The following is an 18,667-nucleotide window of genomic DNA, read 5'->3' on the forward strand; positions in this document are numbered from 1 at the left end:
CTTGGCCGCTTTTTAAGTAGTAGTTTTAGTTTTGTAGGTAGTTTTAATTTTATTTAGGTTACTTTATGTTGTTTATATTTCTTGAAATAAATCTAAGACATTAATACATTGTAGCACAAAAAAAAACTATGTCAGCAAAGGATAAACAAGTGAAAAAAATGAGTAAATGAAGTAAATGAAGTCAGTCTTGATCCGCCCACGTAGTGTTATTTGACGCATGCCTCGCCGTTGACATGGCGCAGCCGCCGGTAGGACACGAATCTACACTCCCAAAGGGAACTTAATTTCCATCGTCATTCACTGGAATCTGATTTGAAATATTATGTTTTAGGAACCGCCATGCATTTTAGGAGAAACACTGTTATTATAAAAACGTATTGATTTCTATGTTTATGTGTAATGTTTAAAAAAACTGGAAGGAATTATATGGCGTGCATGGCCGTTTTTTTTAACCGCCCCATTTGGATTTAACGTAACAGTAACACTCTTTATATTAATGCTTTTATGTTTCCCCTAAATGCCACTTTTCCGAGAGCTTAAACATTTGAGGATTTCTGAACAACAACCCAACCATTCGTAAGCAAACCTTATGGGCTCCACGTGGATCAAATTTACTAAAGTTTAGGGTTCAAAAATTACTTTCAGGGGAAATATGTAGAAGTTTGGACAAACTGTATTAACAACACTCTTAATGGAATCATCGTAAACATTACCAGATTATGAATAGTACATCTCTTGCCTACTAGTTGTTTATACCTACTTAAATCGACGGTCAGATTTTTAAACCTGCTTGTGCTCAAAATTATTTGAACCGAACTCAACAGTATATAGTATGTGTTAATGTGTATAGTATCAGTAACCAACAGGGTTCACAAAGACCTAGCTTAAATACTCGTATAAGTTTAGCACCTGTACAACTAGGTACTTTGTGAAATAAAATATTGAGTATTGAGTTTTGTTGGGAGAGTAAGTAAGCGCGTGTGTATCACTTTGAACACGAGTAGGTATACCAAGCCAGAGACAAGGGCAAGCTAAGCGTACCAAAGCGCCGAACTTTGCTGCGTGTCGTCTAACAACAATCCCGTGAACGTGAACTCTTCTCATTTATACCGTAAACCGCTCAAGTTTAACAGGAAATAAGAAACTTCGGCCTTATTCACTACTTGTAGTCGTGTACCCTTCAAAGTTCCCTTCAAAGTGTTATCTCGACACCTCCATCAGATGGCGCGTGTAATCCCGAATAATTCGTTTTGTGGAACCGCGCGGAGGCAAGGGTCTCCGGGGAGGCAGGGAGGGAGGGGATGAATCAAAGCGGCGCCGTTAATTAATAATACGGAGTCGCAGCAAACACTCCTCGCGGTTCCCGCCCCGCCGCCGGAGCCGTGCCGCGTGTCGCGTGCCGGCTGCTACAAGCGTGTTTTATTAGGTAGGTACCTACTATTGCCTACTTGCCTCCGCCTGCCTCTTCAGCCATGTAGACGTCGTCAATTTTTTCTCCTCTTAGGGGATAAATAAATAAGTTTTTGGCAAAAATTACATTTTTGGTACAAGCTTTTATCCCTGACTGTACTTTTCTTACGACAGACAACTAATACTCATCGAGACAATTTTAAAAACCCCTAACACAATTAGGTTGCGTTGTTTCATCACAGAGTTCCTATGGCCACCTCCTGTCTCCATCATCAGATCAGCTCGATGGTACCATAATATTGCATTGTCACCCGACTTACATGTGTATGCAAAATTTCAGCTCAATCGGAAACCGGGAAGTGGATCAAATTTAACTTGCAAGATTCCATTACATAACTTTACATACAGGTAGACCTAATAAAAGCTTGTTAAAAACCGGCCAAGTGCGAGTCGGACTCGCCCATGAAGGGTTCCGTATTTAGGGGATTTATGACGTATTAAAAAAAAACTACTTACTAGATCTCGTTCAAACCAATTTTCGGTGAAAGTTTGCATGGTAATGTACATCATATATTTTGTTTTTGTTTTATCATTTTCTTATTTTAGAAGTTACAGGGGGGGACACACATTTTACCACTTTGGAAGTGTCTTTTACCACTCTGGCTATTCAGTTTAGAAAAAAATGATATTAGAAACCTCAATATAATTTTTGAAGACCTATCCATAGATACCCCACACCATAAATTTTTTTGAGTTTCAGTTCTAAGTATGGGGAAACCCCAAAAAAAAATTTTTTTTTCTATTTTTGTGTGAAAATCTTAATGCGGTTCACAGAATACATCTACTTACCAAGTTTCAACAGTATAGGTCTTATAGTTTCGGAAAAAAGTGGCTGTGACATACGGACGGACAGACAGACAGACAGACAGACAGACGGACAGACAGACAGACGTGGCGAATCTATAAGGGTTCCGTTTTTTGCCATTTGGCTACAGAACCCTAAAAAGGGCTTTTTAGTGGAAGCTAGAGATCATTTGAAGAATGTATGGCCTATCAAGGTCTAATTTGTGCTCTAATATGGCCTAATTTTCAGTATAGTGGGTAAGACAGACTGCGCAATCAGACTATCAGACAGTGCAGTCAGACAGTATCTAGATCTTTCTGAAAGAGCTACGTATTTATATGATTCCATGTACATATGTATATATATTTTTTTAAATCAAATATCTATTACACCTTATGTGTATAATTGCATGAATTCTATAGTAATTTAAATTGTATTTTTTTCCTGATTTTCTCGTAATGCATGTTAATTATAAGATGTATATATATTTTTTAAAGATGTGTCCCGCCGAGTTTGTTGCCGGTCCCATATTGGGATACCGTCCTCCAATGGAGGGGGGATTTAAATCTTCTCGGGGCAGAGGTGTAGGGTTGGAGCCGGTCTACCTAGCTTTATTTGATGTTCATAAAGCGCATTGTAATTATGCCTACTTGAATAAACTATCTTTTATCTTATCTTTATCTTTTATCTATATTTAGATTAAGAGCGAGTCACTCTCGTAGTCTAGAGTCTAATAGACGATGCTACAATCTAAATAACTTGAGTGAGTCGTTCAAAGTATTCAATTCGGCTATTTCAGGATTTGAGAAATTCCATTCAGTTTACCAAATCCTGAAATAGCCAAATCTCTTATCACCCAATGGAGACCTAAACTGACTGAGATTTAAATTCTAATTATTAGTTTTTAAATTTTTAAGAACGAAAATCGCTTCTCCGACGAGGGTCTCGTCATCTAATAATAAAATAAATAAATAAATAAATAAATAAATAAATAAATATTATAGGACATTATTACACAAATTGACTAAGCCCCACGGTAAGCTCAAGAAAGCTTGTGTTGTGGGTACTCAGACAACAATATATACAAACAAACAAACAAACACTTAAATACACAAATACTTAAATACATAGAAAACAACCATGACTCGGGAACAAATATCTGTGCTCATCACACAAATAAATGCCTTTACTGGGATTCGAACCCAGGACCACGGCTTCACAGGCAGGGTCACTACCCACTAGGCCAGACCGGTCGTCAAAATAATAAAAACTAAAAATATAAAAAAATAACTACTTACTTAAAACCCGTCCCGGGCTGTCCCCGACGCAAAGGTGCCCATCACGCTCGCTGCGTTGCCGCGTTGAATTGCGATGGACAGCCTTTGCATTAGGAAAAACCCGGAGCGGGGGTCAAGGCCGCTTTCAATCAGGCGACGACCCAGCTCACGGAGGAAGGTCTTACCCTCAGCGCACCAGCAACCCGAAGTCTCAACAGCGAGGGGGACGAATAGATACCCGCTCAGCGCCGAGTATTTATCTTTTTTAAGGGACGCTGCGTGCTCAGCAGACGCTCCTCCTCCATTCTAATTTGTTTTATTTCAAAAGTAAAGACATGTATAAATTTATTACCTTTTCGGTAACGCAATAAACACAGTACTTACTTCTAGTTATTTATTTGTAAAACACTTTCATCTCTTAACATAATAAGACCACAACAAGTCACAAGTTAATTGATAAACTTTTTAGCATGGGAAAGAGGGAGCTTCCATTATCTATTCAATTATACCGTCGCTTCGTATCACGTGACCTTTCCCTTCTTGTTTCAATTTTCTTACTTACATGTATTAAAGTTTCTAATGAATTTCTGTACTTAATTTTACTTAGGTACCTTTTTTAGCTGTTAGCGGTAACACTCGTATGTATCTCTTGGTGCATTTATAAATATTTGAATTAGAATTCGTGCAAAATAGAACCGCTTCTGACAGACGTGTACCTAAGCGTGCAACCCCTTGAGATGCCACACTACCTCCACATACGTAAGCATGCTTAATAATTCAGTCCGTCGCGTTGTTTCAAATGCCTTGAGCTACGTATTTCGGATGAAACGTCTTGAGGTATTCAGAGCACAGCAAATTAACGTTTGAGGACAACGTGAGTTCAGAGACTATTGAGAAGCGACCGCAAGCTTACCTCGCAAATTACTTATAAAACAGTCGCTTTATACGGATACTGTGGGAACACGCTTGCTTTACGAATCCCAACGCGCAGGGAGAAACGCATCGTCGACCGTCCAATTGTGTTCTCACGCCTTTTTACATTTTCTGATTGTGTAACATTTTATATTGGAATGTAATTAACACGCTATGAATACAAGAGACATTTCATTTGTACCGAAGTTATATTTTTATTTATGGATCACCATGTAATTTTGACTGTAGAACTGTAGTAGGTACCAGCAAGTTGCACAATACTATAACAGACAGCAGACATCCCTAGGCTACCGGTTGAAGGCGTATCATGTCTGAAACAACATGTTGTAGACCTCCACTTCTTCTTAGCTCCACGCTCCTTTGGAAATTGAAACCCACAGGAGGTGACAGGTGTGTTTAAAGTTTTTAAAAACTAATAGTTATGGAATTATTTCTGACATGTGATATTTTCTGACTCATTCTTGAATCACAACAAAATTGAAAAAACTTATGAACTTAATAACAAACTTTCGAGTTTCGACATGCCTATTGAACTTTATGTAGGTTATGCACCTATCCAGATTATAACCTTAGATTAAGGGAACAAGAATAATAGGCAATTCCACATTTTTAGGGTTCCGTAGCCAAATGGCAAAAAACGGAACCCTTATGGATTCGTCATATCTGTCTGTCTGTCTGTCTGTCCGTCTGTCCGTCTGTCCGTCCGTATGTCACAGCCACTTTTTTCCGAAACTATAAGAACTCTGCTGTTGAAACTTGGTAAGTAGATGTATTCTGTAAACCGCATTAAGATTTTCACACAAAAATAGAAAAACTAAACCATAAATTTTGGGGGTTCCCCATACTTAGAACTGAAACTCAAAAATTTTTTTTTTCATCAAACCCATACGTGTGGGGTATCTATGGATAGGTCTTCAAAAATGATATTGGGGTTTATTCTAATATAATTTTTTTCTAAACTGAATAGTTTGCGCGAGAGACACTTCCAAAGTGGTAAAATGTGTGTGTCCCCCCCCCCTCCTGTAACTTCTAAAATAAGAGAATGATAAAACTAAAAAAAATATATGATGTACATTACCATGCAAACTTCTACCGAAAATTGGTTTGAACGAGATCTAGTAAGTAGTTTTTTTTAATACGTCATAAATCCCCTAAATACGGAACCCTTCATGGGCGAGTCCGACTCGCATTTGGCCGCTTTTTTACAAATAAATGTTCGTATAGCTTTGATAGCCAACGGGTATTTTAATAATAATAATAATTCAGCCTTTATACGTCCCACTGCTGAGCACAGGCCTCCTCTCATGCGCGAGAGGGCTTGGGCTATATTCCCCACGCTTGCCCAATGCGGATTGGGGACTTCACATACACCTTTGAATTTCTTCGCAGATGTATGCAGATTTCTTCACGATGTTTTCCTTCACCGAAAAGCTAGTGGTAAATATCAAATGATATTTCGTAAGTACATAAGTTCCGAAAAACTCATTGGTACGAGCCAGGATTTGAACCCGCGACCTCCGGATTGAAAGTCGGGCGTCATATCCACTCGGCCACCACCGCTTAACTGGTATTTTTGTTTTATGAAAATAACATTCGATCGCTATATGCAAAGATTTTTTTAAACATTTTTGTTTTTTAACGATAAATGTTAACGCTAAAAAGGCAGCTGACATTCGTGTGACTTTGTGACGTCATCATAACAGTACAGTAACTAAGAAACGTCCAATATGAAATTCAAATTGAACCCTTGTTAGGGTTCCGTAGCCAAATGGCAAAAAACGTAACCCTTATGGATTAGTCATGTCTGTCTGTCCGTCCGTATGTCACAGCCACTTTTTTCCGAAACTATAAGAACTATACTGTTGAAACTTGGTAAGTAGATGTATTCTGTGAACCGCATTAAGATTTTCACACAAAAATAGAAAAAAAACAATAAATTTTGGGGGTTCCCCATACTTAGAACTGAAACTCAAAAATTTTTTTTTCATCAAACCCATACGTGTGGGGTATCTATGGATAGGTCTTCAAAAATTATATTGAGGTTTCTAATATCATTTTTTTCCTAAACTGAATAGTTTGCGCGAGAGACACTTCCAAAGTGGTAAAATGTGTGTCTCCCCCCCCCCCTGTAACTTCTAAAATAAGAGAATGATCAAACTAAAAAAATATATGATATACATTACCATGCACACTTCTACAGAAAATTGGTTTGAACGAGATCTAGTAAGTAGTTTTTTTTAATACGTCATAAATCCCCTAAATACGGAACCCTTCATGGGCGAGTCCGACTCGCACTTGGCCGCTTTTTTTGCTATAATAGTGACGTCACTCGTGAGAAAAAATGGTGGTCGGCGTTTGCGGTCACGTGACATACAGATAATAAAACTACGATTTTTTTTAAATTAAAAATAAATTTTATATTTTATAATTGCATAGTATTAAACTCGTATTTCTTGTGGTATAAACTATGTTACATACTTTTATAATTTAATTTTGATAGACAAAACTCCCCTATTCCTATATCTATAGATATATAGTTTACATACTGATATTATCCGAGCAGGACCCATCTGGGACCCGTTTTTGTACTTTGTATATAACAGAAAATAATGCAGGAAAACAGACTTAATCTTAATACTTCGAAGAAGTTAACCTCTTGGGAAATAATCCAACTTCGTCGTATCAACAGACGTATTAGAATACCTTATATTCTTATAATATGCTATAGTTTACTCGAACAAATGGAGTTATTGCCAAAGTTTGGCAACTCACTAGGGCTGCAGGAATTGATAGCGGGAGAATTATGCTCGGGGTGAATGGAGCCCAACTGTTGCGTGAGACGAACGAGCGTAGGGTGGGATAATGATAACGCGCACAATATTTAGTGAGGGTGCACTAGGAGAAAACGGTTAGATAGTAACTAGAAGCACTTTCTACTTTAGGTGATGCCTTGTCGTTTTTAAAAATACCCAGCTAACTTATCCCAATGCCTTTACGTTGCATCATTAGATGGCGCTGGACGTCGTAGTACCTACAACCTCAGCACGTACATATTTTACTAAGACTGACTTAAATACGTTTCCGTCAAAATACGATGGGAAAGGATTACTCTCTACATCTGTAAAGGAATCTGATTTCACTACTTCGTATTCTAGTGAACATGACAATTAATAATATAACAAGATTAAAAAGTGTCTCAAAAATCAGTTTCCTTGATCGTGTATTTTGCGGTTACAAACTAGATTTCGTGATTTAAAATCCGGTTACCACAAGACGAGACATTTGGGCTTTCGAGAAGTTTAGAGCAAGGATGCCATAAAATTCAACTGCCGAAAACACACTTACGATAGACTTTTACACTTTGTACGTGTAATTTTATTAGGGGATCCTAATGTAACGGCAGCTAGTGATTCAGTCCATGAATTTGAAGACACCTTATTTAACATCAATGAGGAATGTAGGTATAGATATAACGGCCACTTCAAAGTAACAAGTATAGTGCAGTGTAATGGGCCAACTGTTGCGTGCTGCGTCCTGAATCACGCGGAGTGTGTCAGCGGGTCACTCGCGACTCGCGTCTAAACACCCAGTGTCGGAATGACTGCTTTGCAGCGCTCTCACTTATTTAGCGACCCGGTTTCTTGAATAGCGCGCGGCGGCGCATTCAGCGCGCCTCATTGTGGAAATACTAAATGACACATTTCAGCGACACACTTTTACCAGTAATTTTTCAAGCGGAGTATTTAATTTAGATGGAAATTTTCCAGTTGGGTATCATTAATCATTGAATCGCCTAATAGAAATCTGGGTCGTCAAAACACGCTATTCATCGGGCGGCTGAATGGCGATCTCAGTAATTATCGTGTCGTGTCGGAGGCGGTGTTGATTGGTTTCGGCGGGGTGAGAGCCGCAATCTGCCTAATGGTCGCTCCACTATCTGCTCCGAGTGAGTTACTATAAGCTGGCTCGTCTTACCAAGGAAACCAATACCTACTTGCTATTAATACTTACTTACTCCTTCAGTTTAGACTATCTATAGGTAAATGCAAAATTATCGTAGAATGAGACCTAACTATTGAGGTAAAAAAAACAAGTTACTGTGTAAAATGTAATATTTATTGTATAACAAATATCCCCACGAGCCCCGTCCCCCCGCGCCGTCACATGAACACGTCGTGCTGCGGCGCGGCCGCCTCCTCGAACGTGACCATCTTGTCGCGCCCCTTCGCCGCCGGGGCCGGCGCCGGCGCCGGCCGCCGCCCCGACAGCGCATTCAACTCGTACAGTTCGCCACTCATCGCACTCAGGTTGAACTCGCTCAGCGAGCGCGGCACGAAGTACTCGACGCAGCTCTCGCCGCCCGCGCCCGCCGAGCGCCGGCCCGGCCCGCCGCGCGTGAAGCCCGCCTCGCCGCCGCCCGAGCGCCGCCGCGGCAGCGAGCTGAAGCGCGCCGGCAGCGCCTCCACCTTGAAGGTGACCTGCGGCCGTCGGTCCGGCGGCGCGGCGGGCGCGGGCGCGGGTCAGGAGGGCGCCACGCACTGCTCCGCCGAGTGCACCGTGCGCCGCGCCCCGCACCGCGTGCCGGCGCCGCGCAGCGCGGCCCGCAGCTCCTCCTGAAGCAGGTCAAACGCGGCCGCAACCACGGCCACGCCGACCAGTATGTAGGCCGCGCAGGCGCCCACGGCCGCGTCCAGCGCGGCGGCGGCGCCCGCCTCTCCCGCGGCCGCCCGCGCCGCCGCCGCGCGCCCCGGCCGCAGCGCGCCGAACCCGATTGTCGCCAGGCTCGAGAACGAAAAGTAGCACCCGTCGAGGAGCGACCACCGCTCGGTACGCGCGAATAACGCAGCTCCAAGCGCGACGTATAACGCGAGTAACGCCACGCTGAGCGCGGCGGGAACGCGGCGGGCGCGCGCGGCGCATATCCTCGCGCCGGCGCCGAGCCCGTCCAGGTTTAACGCCGCTTGGAACGGGGTGCGCTTCTCGTCACCGTCTTTGATTCGGTTGGCGGGGGGCGCGGGCGTAAGGCGTGCGTATAGGCGGCGCGCGGCCCGGGCCAGCGCGGCGCCCAGCGTCGCCAGGTACAGCATCACGAGCGGGATGCCCACCACGGCGTACAGCACCGCGCAGGCGCGACCCGCCGCCGACGTCGGCGCCACGTCGCCGTGACCTGTGGATATCACACATCATGTACCTATACGCGGAATACAAACAATTCTAGAACGTTTACAGTTATTGGCATTGGCACTAGGTATATTTAAATGGATTTTATCAAGAGTTGTCAGAATATTCAGCACTAGACTTAAGTAATAACTAGAGCCATAGAAAACAAGTGGGATAAACGTCTCGCTAACCTACTAGCGCTGACAAAAAAGCAACAACGGTTGCACTCCGGGAGTGCCGATAGAAGTGAAAACTCACCTCACTATGTTACCGATGCCCGGTAACACGATACATACGTTTAGCGGAGGTATTCTATTTATTATTCTATTGAATTGAGGTATTATATTGAAGCGCGTCACCCTACCACGGCGCGCGAGGCTGCCCACCTCCGCGCCGGGGCGCTTGGCCCGAACACCGCTCCCCGATTATGAGTGGCCATCTAAACCTTACTCCCCTTACGGTCCTTACGGTCACGTGATCGCCTTACGCTGTCTCGAGTTTATCATTTTTTCCCCACCTCAAAAAGTGCCCAGTTCCCCGCCGCTAAAGAAGTTTTCACTTCAAAAATAATAATTTAGCTGAAGAGTTTTTTAAGTGTACCGAAGCAAAACGCTAATACTTAACTCACCAATGGTAGTGATGAGCGTGAGCGCGTACAGGAAACTCGTTGAGAAAGTCCACCGGAAAGGGTCGGAGACGGCGCGCGGTGGCGGCGGCGGGCCCGCCAGCCCGCGCTGGAACTCGAGCAACTCTCTTGCCGCGAGGCGAGTCCAGTTGTCCTTGTACAGGATGTTGAGGTCTTCGGTGAGCGCCCAGAGGCGCTCGACGGTGCGCGCGCGCAGCGCCGCCGCGCCGCCGCGGCCCGTGGCCACCGCCGCCACGGCGCTCTCCTCGCCGCCCTCGAGCGCCAGGAACAGGAAGCCGCCCAGCAGGTTGTAGAGCAGCACGAGCGCGCAGGCGGCCAGGCAGGCGCGCGGGGACGCGCCGCGCCGCGCCCCGCACCCCGCGCCCCCGCAGCACCCCGCCATGCTAGCGCCACATGCCGCCGCGCCGCCCGCTACCGACCACGCACCTGCAACAACAGACACGCAACTCAGACTACATATATACACCACGTTCATGTCGTCTAGGTTAGTACCTAGACCCTATCCCCCTAGTGGGCTATCCCCTTTTTCATAAAACTTAGCAATCCTTGTATACAAAAATACAAACACTGATAAAAAAAATTACGATAGGGACAACCGGTTATCATTGGCTTCTATGTATCTACGTATGTATGTATGTATAAACTCTTTATTGTATAAAACACACATGCTTGTTAGAGTTGAAAGATGCTTATGAGTCACGTAACGCCATTAGTCTTCCCAGAGTTTATGAGTTGTAGCAGGCGTGGCTCACCCCGCGATTTCGTCGCGTCGCTACAAGTACCTACAAGTCGGCCCACACCAATTTTGGTGTCTAGCCATAGTAGTTTTACCGCGCACCGCTACGGACAACTATCGAACGCAAAGGGAAGAATGTGAATTTCTCCTATTTTTAGAAAAAAAAAAATATGTAACTTTCAATTAAAATAAATCTATCTAATCTAATGGGTAAGTATAACATTTTGTATCTGTGAACATGAGAAGCAGAGTATTCTAAATAAATACTTTATTTCCCGGATTTTCCTCTGTGAAAAGACTGAAGAGTAAGTAGAACGAGGCACTAATCCAACTAATTGTATAATAGACTACATGCACGGAAATCTTTTATTTTGTAACACCTTCTCATAACTGTGTTCTTCTATGCAAATAACTTTGAATCTTTAGAGTTAGTACAAGTGCAAACCTCATAAAGGTTGCAAGCCACAATTTTAAATTTTTAAATAGGCAACTGATTTTGAATGCTCCTCGTTCAATAGCGTTGCAATTCACCCAACGCAAGTAACTGATGGAGCCGCCGCCGTTCGTACACGCCGCCGCCGCCGCACTAAAACACCTTCGCCAGAGTTTGTCAGCGCCTGAATGCGGGCTACGTGACGTTCCCCGCCGCAACTTGCAAGTGCGTCACCCGCACCCAGAGATCGGATACCGGTATTTTTTGTATGGGAACGGAAACGGTATTTTTTCGTTCTTTGCTAATTACTTCATTTCTAATTGGGCAATCTAATAATACGAAGTCGTAACCTAAAAACACAACTGAGTCCTACATTTCGAGTATAAAATAATTCGAAAAATAATAATATGGTTATTTCTAAGTTTTTGCAAAAAACCGGTTCCGATCCCTGCCCGCACCAGCACCGCCGCACACCTCCTCTTCATTCACAGAGCAAATACGATTCGTACTTATATTTAGTTTAGGTAGGCAGCTTCCATTATCCATTATAACTACAATATTATCTAAACTAACTATGTATATAATATCATATGACAAGTGACAAGGACAAATGTGTTTGATATATTCGTAGCGTCACACTATGCGTCACGTTGTCTCGTATGTCGCTTAGTAAGAACACGACGTTGAGTAAATCACGTAGGATGTAGGTACTTCGCACCTAACTTATGTAGTTACCTACTGTATGTACTTATTTATATATTTTCAATCAAGGTGGTTTGCGACACTGTCATTTGACGTATGCAGAATATTCAGACCAATGTTCAACATTGAAATTGGCACAGAGTTTATCTTTGTAGCGCGCATAGTTTAAAACGAAACGTGTAGTCTTGTGTACTCGTAGTTCTTTTCATCAACAGAACTTGAATGAAAAATACAATTTAAACTCTCAAACAGAAAATAATGATTTTCAGAAAACTCTTTACAATAACAAGCTGCCGTCATTTTACGTGTTGAAAAATTTTCACGTTTTTACTCGCATGAAGGATAGCTATTCCATTTCCGGTAACAGCATAAATTTCCAATTTCTTGCATTTTTACAGTAGGTATATGACAGAACGCGGATACGTGTGTAACACACATTAAAATACATATAAAGGTATTCTTTAGTAAGAAAACAATAATTCAGTTGGTATTAAATGGTGTTGGTATTAAATGTTGTATAGATATATAAATTTATTTCGCATGTTAGTATGTAAGGAAATAATTCAAGTTTTAGTACGCCATCAGGCAGGGGATAGTGCTACAAATATTTATTTACCGCCACTGTAATCAGTTTGACATATACTCACAAATAAAAACACTTTGAACTTTGAACTTTGAAACATTAATGACGAAGACGAGAGAAGACGATCATGCCGAGACATTACGGACGATGGAGCACAACAAATCCGATAGATAAAATTTTACAATTGTCAGTAGATTCGGCAAGATGAACTCGGAGCCGGCCGGAGCGGCGCGGCAGCATCAAACACAACGCGTAATTGCGTCGCCGCTTCATTATAAACGCTGTAAAGTTTTCTTTGACCGCCCGCGGCCGGAGATTGCCGGTCGCGCTCAAAGCCGCGCCCGAATCCTCTGCAAATGCAAAAAGACCCTCCTCATCAGCTGGGTGCGGGTGGGGGAAGGGGGGGGTCGTGTTCAGGCGTGTAATGACGTCCGGCCGTAATCGACGGTAACTCGCCGAGGGCATTGTATAGTGCACTGCGATAATTAATCACCCTGATCGCTCTTTCCACCGGCCCGCGTTTTATATTAAGCTCAATTTTCCGGCTGGAAGATTAATCTACTACTACTATATCGATGTGGGTTTTGCTGAAAACCCAGTCATTGTTGCGGGTTCGATATCGGCGTGGATCGTGCACGGTGGCGCGGCGGCGCGCCGGCGGCGCGGACAAGCCGCTGTGATTGCGTCTCGCACACATTGTTTGGCGAGCCCCCCTCTCCTGCCCCCTTCCACTGCAATTGACACGAGAGCCCGCTCAATGCTCATGACTCCCGTGACATCCTTTTATACAAATAGCTTCTGATTTGTACGCGGTTCCGGGGACATGAATCGCATAAATAAACAACAGTATGTGTACGACCTTTGTACGAAACCTTCCTTCAGCCGATTGTGGGTGACATACGTGTATCATACACGCATCACTACTTTTGTAGCAACTTTTTTTGTACAACAACAGGTATATCATTTGCCACGTATTTATTTCTGGATAATCTCTTTCTTTCTGGCCTTACGAATAAATTAATCTCAATACTACATAAGTACATATATGTAAGTACTAATGTAAATGTATGTTCTTATACGAATTACTCACATCAAACCCAATGGACACAAAAGTTTTTAACATTACCTAGGTTGTCCTAGTCGTATGTTTTTACAATTTTTGTCATTTTTATTTTTTATATTCTTAATTATTTTTACTGTTTACTCTTTCTATTTATAGAAAATGGTTTTAAACAAAATGACTTTTTACTGTTTTATTTTCTTTTTCTTTTGTTTATTTTGACTATTTAATAACGGACATTATTTTATTTTTGGATTTTTTTAATGGAATTTGATTGTTAATTATTATTATTTGTATCTCCTTGCATTTCACGGGCCTATAATCCCGGTATTTTAATAGGCTTGCGTGGGGACACAGATCCAACACGTAGAGGCCCCTTGGAGAGTTTTTATGTCATGTAGAATAATAATAATTATTATTGATATTGTGTTGCGACGACCTTTTTGTGAATGCATTTTATTTTGACATGTAAAATATAATGTACATTTTCAATGAGAAATAAATTAATTTAATCATTGATGTTTGGTGAAATACAAGTAAGGCTTTGAAACTTTTATGTTTTACGTTTAAAGCCATCAACAAGCTATTTAATGCTTATTGATGACTTGACTTATGTGCTTATTGTGTCTTTTTTCTTTTTCCTTGTTTGTTTTATTTTGTTACTGTGTTTTGCGACAATAAATGACTTTATTTTATTTTTGCCTGTGACTTTTTCATATAGCAATAAGTACATTACATTTAAATATAGTTTTCTGTGTTACTGCACATTTACTGTAGAGCGAGCGTTGTAGGTGTCCGTGTGGGTTTCACCATTCCTGGGTTCCCTGGAATTTCCAGGAACGCAAGAAAAGATTCCAGATACCAAACGGAAAAGTTCGTGAACGGACTATAGGTTCATGTATAAAAAATGTTTTATTATATTTGGTTAATTAACACGTTCACCAACACGATATTAATGCAATAATGTGAAAGTTTTGCAATTTGCAATAATGTGTAACATTTTATAGGTACCATTTTTGTAAAGATATTCGAGGTGAAAAAACCGGCCAAGTGCGAGTCGGACTCGCGTTCCAAGGGTTCGGTACATTAAGTCCGACTCACGCGTAACTGCACATTTCTAATAGGTTTTCCTGTCATCTATAGGTAAAGAACTATTTTGTGTATTTTTTTCAAAATTTTAGTCCCAGTAGTTTCGGAGATAAGGGGGGATTGGTAATTTTTGCCTATTTTCTTGAATAACTACTAAACTATTTATCCTAAAATTAAAAAATATATATTTGAAATTCTTATAATGAGCTCTTTCATTTGATATGTAACACGATATAGTTGGAAAAACTTTATTTTTTAATTTTCAAAATTACCCAAAAATGGCCGCCATATTTTTAAATTCATTTATTTACGTTACACGTCCATCGTTGGGTCACAAACTTACATATGTGTACCAAATTTCAACTTAATTGGTTCAGTAGTTTCGGAGAAAATAGGCTGTGACAGACAGACGGACAGACAGACGCACGAGTGATCCTATAGTATAAAGGTTCCGCATTTGAGGTACGGATCCGTAAACAAGTAAAATTTTAACATAGTACATTTTTAATTATTAAATTCCTTATTTTGATATACAGCAGCTATATCATTAAACACATTTTTCGACTCCCGTACTTTTATTTGTCATTTAAAGGGTCGTGCACACACCTTTCAACCCCTATCTTATAGTTGTCAAGACAAGTCTTTAGTCTATTCCCCAAAAAAGTATTTGTGCATACACGCAGTATCTTTTTGGCACTTTTACGATAATCACCACTTAAAAAATATTGTATTGAAATACATTGTTGCCAACCTAATTTTAATTGTCATCTCTGAGAGATGAGTGAACCATAGACATGTTTTTTTATTTCATTCATTATTTTCCCGCCCGTACCCTCCATTCTTTGCTACTTCTTGAATGAAAAATATTTGTTAAATTTTCAATTTTATTTCAAAGTAAGTGCTTGGGCGTAGAAAAAGTATTGTATGCAACGTTGTTTAACAACGTTGCATACAATACTTTTTCTACAACTATACAACTCTCTTAAACAACGGTTGCATAAAATACTATTTTTACGACGTTAATAACGAACAACTTATTTTTCACAATTATTTCAATACATTTTGGCGCAGCCCTGCGCCATGTAACGTCACAGAGGCCGAGTGCTTTTATAGCAAGCTTATTTAAAATATTTTTATCTCACAAGAACTCGAATCGATTGACACCTTACAAAAAAACCGGCCAAGTGCGAGTCGGACTCGCGCACGGAGGGTTCCGCACCATAAACAAAAAATAGAGCAAAACAAGCAAAAAAACGGTCACCCATCCAAGTACTGACCCCGCCCGACGTTGCTTAACTTCGGTCAAAAATCACGTTTGTTGTATGGGAGCCCCATTTAAATCTTTATTTTATTCTGTTTTTAGTATTTGTTGTTATAGCGGCAACAGAAATACATCATCTGTGAAAATTTCAATTGTCTAGCTATCACGGTTCGTGAGACAGCCTGGTGACAGACGGACGGACGGACGGACGGACGGACAGCGGAGTCTTAGTAATAGGGTCCCGTTTTTACCCTTTGGGTACGGAACCCTAAAAATCATGCATGTACGCATGTACATGGGTACATAATCCTGAATACATCCACTTGATCTTTCCGCTTCAGACAGGTAGCTAACAAAAGTTAGGTATAGGATATCCGGTAACAATGCCTCTTTTCCGAGGATTGGCGTCCTGGCAGCAGCTGCTCGGCACGAGCTGTCATCCGACGTGACGAATTAGCCACAGGTGCGGTTCGCACACTTTATGACGTCATCTCGCCACTGCTGGGCAGCGACAGCACAGGTGATTGATATATCAACGTTTCATCACACGGCAACATCGCTTCATTTTATTGACTTCGGATATAATTTGACCGATCGGTGTTGAGTTGGAGTGTCGCAAACTTGACCTTTAAGTTAAGGCAAATAGTTTTCTAATATAATATTTTTTGGTTGGACTTTTAAACTCTTAAAGAGACGTACCAAAAAATCTTTATTTGTGTATTGGTCCACTGGTTTACTGTGTTCTGTGATAATTTATCCCATTTTTCTGAAATCCAGAAGCTATTGTTTTGTTTTTAGAATTTGCATTTATCTGGGGGCACGGCAGTGCCCCCGCGAAGTCGAGCAAAACAAAGAGGCACGGCCGTACCATCCTTTTCTCGAAGCGATTCAGGCCATTTTCGACGTCCTGTAATTTTGTGCTGGCTGAAGCTAGAACCCTGAATTTTCAGTGACATATAGGGCTTAACATGCTTAAGATACATTCTCAAAAACATTAAATCTGAACTTGTAGTTTAAGAATTATTGTACGTCAATATTCCTTAGTTTCGACACTGACACACTCATTCACTCACCGATCATCATTCTCGATCTCATACTTCTAGCATACCCACAAGTTTCAAATTTTAAACATAAGTAGTTTTTAGCTTATCAAGCCATACAAAACCTAAAAATATTGCAATATTAGTCACGTTTAAAGATCTAAGAACTGCATAAGTAAGTTTGTAATCCCATATAAATATGTCGAAGAGGAAGAGGGGCTAATTGTGTGGGGCTATTGATAGCGGGTGGTGGGCATGGTACCTCGATGTATTACTTCACAGCCAAAATAGTAGGTATGCTACCAACGCATGAAATAAACATTCGGACTCATTAACCAATAGTGCCTACTATATTTCAGTACTAAATAATCAAAACGACCAATCACTATTTGGATTTGATTTAAAATAAAAAGATCACATGAAATCGTTCAAATCTTTATTTAAGTCAAACTACACCGGCTCCAACCCTACACCTCTGACCCGAGAAGATTTAACCCGGCAACAAACTCGGCGGGACACATCTTTTCAAAACAACACATAGTTTATTTATTTTACAAAAGTAAGCTTCTAATGGCACATAAGAAATCAAAATAACACTTGGAATAAAACACTTACCTAAACGGTTAAAGAACGTGAGAATCTATAAGCTTTCAGAATAATCCTTCAGGTATAAGCCTTCAGAAACGTAGCGAATTAGGCACGAGCTTGGCTAACGTCCGATCTCTAGCGCGGTCCGATCAAGAAGAAGGAAGCCAGTTCCAGCGGCGGAGCCAACTGCTCCCGCCTCCAATTCAAGTTGGTAAACCTGCCTGACCAGTCTACCAACATAACGACAAAAATGCCCACTCGTGCCTACGTTCACTCAAGATACACCTCTTGACGTTCCAAAGCCTTCTACCTGTCATCTTAGTTCAACAATACGCCAATAGATGGTGGCGTTATTTACTACGCAACTTTATTATTTCGTTACAAGCAAATAATACGTAGCTAAACATTGCTAATCGACTTTATACAGGCGTCTAACTATGAACTGTAACGCTGCAATATGTCCTTCTGGTGTCTCGCTCCGACAAATATATGATATTACAAAGTTACTGTTGCAGTTCCTACAAATATGTAGTAGGTAAAGTAAAGGTACACAACGATGTACGATGTGAGTATGAATGAAGATGTGTTTAAATATGATATGTGTATACATAGTATGGGTATGAGTACCCGAAAAGAAGGAACAAAAAGAGAAAAAGAGATGAGATCCCATCAAAAACATTACATGTAAAAAGGTGCCAGTCTCGCACCGCTTTTACTACAAAAAAGTTTTGAGATATAATGTGAAACCAATAGGCCTAGCACATGATTGGTGCGACAGTATCTCGCGGCGAGATAGACTACCCGTCCTTTTCTAACTATATTAATAAATAAAAGAGGGACGAGTAGTCTATCTCGCCGCGAGATACTGTCGCGCCAATCATGTGCTAGCCCGGCAAGTCGGTTAT

General features: G+C 41.4%; 1 protein-coding gene across 1 annotated transcript; it reads right to left on the minus strand.

Annotated features, from left to right (window-relative positions):
- Nucleotides 1–8,850: 8,850 nt before the first annotated feature.
- Nucleotides 8,851–10,670, minus strand: LOC134656910 (TWiK family of potassium channels protein 7-like). The gene is made up of 2 exons (XM_063512460.1): nt 10,253–10,670; nt 8,851–9,631 (listed from the first exon to the last, which is right to left on the minus strand). Exons 1-2 carry the CDS (start codon nt 10,650–10,652, stop codon nt 8,985–8,987), a joined length of 1,047 nt encoding a protein of 348 aa, XP_063368530.1. The 5' UTR covers nt 10,653–10,670; the 3' UTR covers nt 8,851–8,984.
- Between the last annotated feature and the right edge of the window lie 7,997 nt (nt 10,671–18,667).

Source organism: Cydia amplana, chromosome 19 (assembly GCF_948474715.1).
Source record: "Cydia amplana chromosome 19, ilCydAmpl1.1, whole genome shotgun sequence".
NCBI lineage: Eukaryota > Metazoa > Arthropoda > Insecta > Lepidoptera > Tortricidae > Cydia > Cydia amplana.

What these genes read in the sequence shown, in the direction of transcription:
- LOC134656910 (XM_063512460.1), bottom strand. Translation starts at nt 10,652, where the DNA reads ATGGCGGGGTGCTGCGGGGGCGCGGGGTGCGGGGCGCGGCGCGGCGCG. An exon ending in CACGCTCATCACTACCATTG is followed by an intron (nt 9,632 to 10,252) that starts GTGAGTTAAGTA and finishes TGATATCCACAG; the next exon opens with GTCACGGCGACGTGGCGCCG.